We start from the raw sequence: 2500 nt of genomic DNA on the forward strand, positions 1-2500 counted from the left end.
ATATACCCCTTCTGAAAATGACACGCATTGCAGGGATTTTCCACTTATGGTTGTGAGTCATAAACCATAATGCAGGTACATGTTGTTCGGGATTAGGTATTGGAAATGCATTGTGACCAACTCTTAAGTGTGTCCATATTTGATTTTTATTATATTCATATGTAAAATCTAGAACATGAGGGGCATATCAGCCCATATGGTGGAGCCTCTCTCTCTCTCTGTCTCTCTGTCTCTCTCTCTCTCTCTCTTTCTCTCTCTCTCTCTTTCTCTCTCTCTCTCTTTCTCTCTCTCTCCATGTCTTGCTGAAGACTTTGACAGACAGCCCCAGCCTTACAGACCCTGGCTGATTGACAGCAACTCCTGTTTCTATGTGTCTATGTGTGTGTGTGTGTGTGTGTGTGTGTGTGTGTGTGTGTGTGTGTGTGTGTGTGTGTGTGTGTGTGTGTGCGTCCGTGAGTATGTTCTCCTCTGAGGAATCAGCACTGCTGTCTTTGAACCTTTGGACCAGTGTAGCCCTGTTTCCTAGAAATGGGGGTTGAAACATATGCCCCCGGTAGTGTTTACTCAGGAGTTAATGAATGAGCCAAGGAGGCATCGAGGGGTTAAAGGGGAGGGGGGAGGGGGGAAAGGGGATTGCTTAAACAAACCTTTTCCCTTAAAGGGAGCAAGGCACACTACCTGTACCTCTTCTCCCTCTCTCTCTCTCTCTCTCCCCCTTGACCTACTCCTTAGATGAGTATGTTTGTTGTTGTACTCTAGATGATGGCAGGGAGACTCAAACCCCAGCGAGGAGCTAACTATCAATCTGATCTCCCACATTTGGCAAGAGAGGAACAGAGAAAAGAAAGAGAAAATGAGAAAGTCAGAGAGAGGGGGGAGGAGAGAGAGAGAGAGAGAGAGAGAGAGAGAGAGAGAGAGAGAGAGAATTCTGTCATAGTAAAAAGCAGCCAGCTCCTCTAATGCACTCCTGTTGCCAGTAAAGCAAAGTAGCACGTACTTGACAGGGGACCAAAGGAAAGAGGCAGCTGAGGGAGTCAGAGAATGAGACAAAGGAAGAGGGGGCTGTCCTTACTTGCTCTCAAGTGTGTGAGTGTGGGGAGCTCTAGTGGGAGGAGGCAGAGAGAGAGAAAGAGAGAGTGAGGGAGGGAGACAGAAAAAGAAAGAGGAAAGAGGAGACAGAAAGAGAGAGGGAGAGAGGGAGAGAGACACAGTGAGAGAGAGAGCGAGAGCGAGAGACAGAGAGAGAGAGAGAGAGAGAGAGCAAGAGAGAGAGAGAGAGAGAGAGAGAGAGAGAGAGAGAGACAGAGAGGTACGCAAGCAGACAGATACAGGGTCGCCAGCTAAGTGAAGCTCCACTCCTCTCCTCTCCTCTCCACTCCTCTGCTCCCAGTAAAGGCACCATGCTGCCGGGGTGGAATCATGCCTGGCTCTGGGCTCTCCTCCTGGGGCTCGCTGGGACCTTAGCCTGGGGCTCTGAATACCAGCACCACCGCTATGAAGACTTAGTGAGGGCACTGTTCGCTGTGCAGAACGAGTGTCCCTATGTCACACGGATCTACAGCATCGGGCACAGCGTGGAAGGACGCCACCTCTATGTACTGGAGTTTAGTGACAACCCAGGAATACATGAAGCATGTGAGTGATACAACCTTCAGACTATAGAGATTATTCGGATGTGGGTTGCAAGGACATAGAAGAAGAAAGGGAAAAAGCAAGACTCACTGAAAGCACATTGTAGTTATTAAATTGAATTGTTTTCATTCGTATATTTAATATTTGGAACCAAATGTAATTGCAGTGAGTGTGGGTTTTTCCTTTTGGAAGTGATACAGCCTTTCCTTCAGACATCACAAGGCTACATGGTCTGTGTAACATTTGGCTACTTACCCCCTGCAAAACCTAATTTAATTAGCAGTTACTGCCATTACTCTGCAATGTTATGGAAATGTAAGGCTTTGGTTAGCAACTTCTCATTGGTTGTTGATGTCAGAATGGGTTCCATTCTCTTTGCCAACATGCGCTTGTTGGCTGTACATTTACTGTAGAAGAGCTTAATGTTTCTCAGGGCATTGCAAAAAGACACCAGTGAGAACACTGCTGGTTGGAGACTCCATTGTCTGTGGGGCGTTATAGGTTTGCTGGGGAGATTAAATATAAGCTGTCATCATTTCGAAGCGGTTGTGTTTTTTGGTCATATATCGCACATTTAGTGCAGTTTTTTAGGGTAAAAAATAGGAATAACTCTATTTTTGAACATATGATATCTGTGCTACTCTCCCTTAGACTGAGAAAAAATAAATTGTACAAATCTGTGGGAGAACATTTCAAGCACTTAAGATGAGAAGCTGAGTGGTTTCACAGGTGCTTCCAGTATGCAGTTAATTCTAAATGTCGCGTTAAATCTCTCTGGTGCTTGAGGGCAGATTTATATCTTCTTCTGTGTAAGTTCAGGTCAGTCTTGCGAAGTTTGTGAATCTCTGCAAACCTCTTGCACTTACCA

The 2500-nt window shown here is 45.8% G+C and overlaps 1 protein-coding gene across 2 annotated transcripts in view; it reads left to right on the forward strand.

The window, feature by feature from the left end:
• Positions 1 to 1133: 1133 nt before the first annotated feature.
• cpn1 (carboxypeptidase N, polypeptide 1) overlaps positions 1134 to 2500 on the forward strand; it is a 10304-nt gene continuing 8937 nt past the window's right edge. For both annotated transcript variants that reach the window (XM_083687308.1, XM_083687309.1), the window contains exon 1: positions 1134 to 1635. In XM_083687308.1, coding sequence (XP_083543434.1) covers positions 1401 to 1635 — 235 coding nt within the window. In that variant the 5' untranslated portion in view covers positions 1134 to 1400. The remainder of the gene's footprint in view (positions 1636 to 2500) is intronic.

This window comes from Argentina silus (genome assembly GCF_951799395.1).
Source record: "Argentina silus genome assembly, chromosome: 16".
Taxonomy (NCBI): domain Eukaryota; kingdom Metazoa; phylum Chordata; class Actinopteri; order Argentiniformes; family Argentinidae; genus Argentina; species Argentina silus.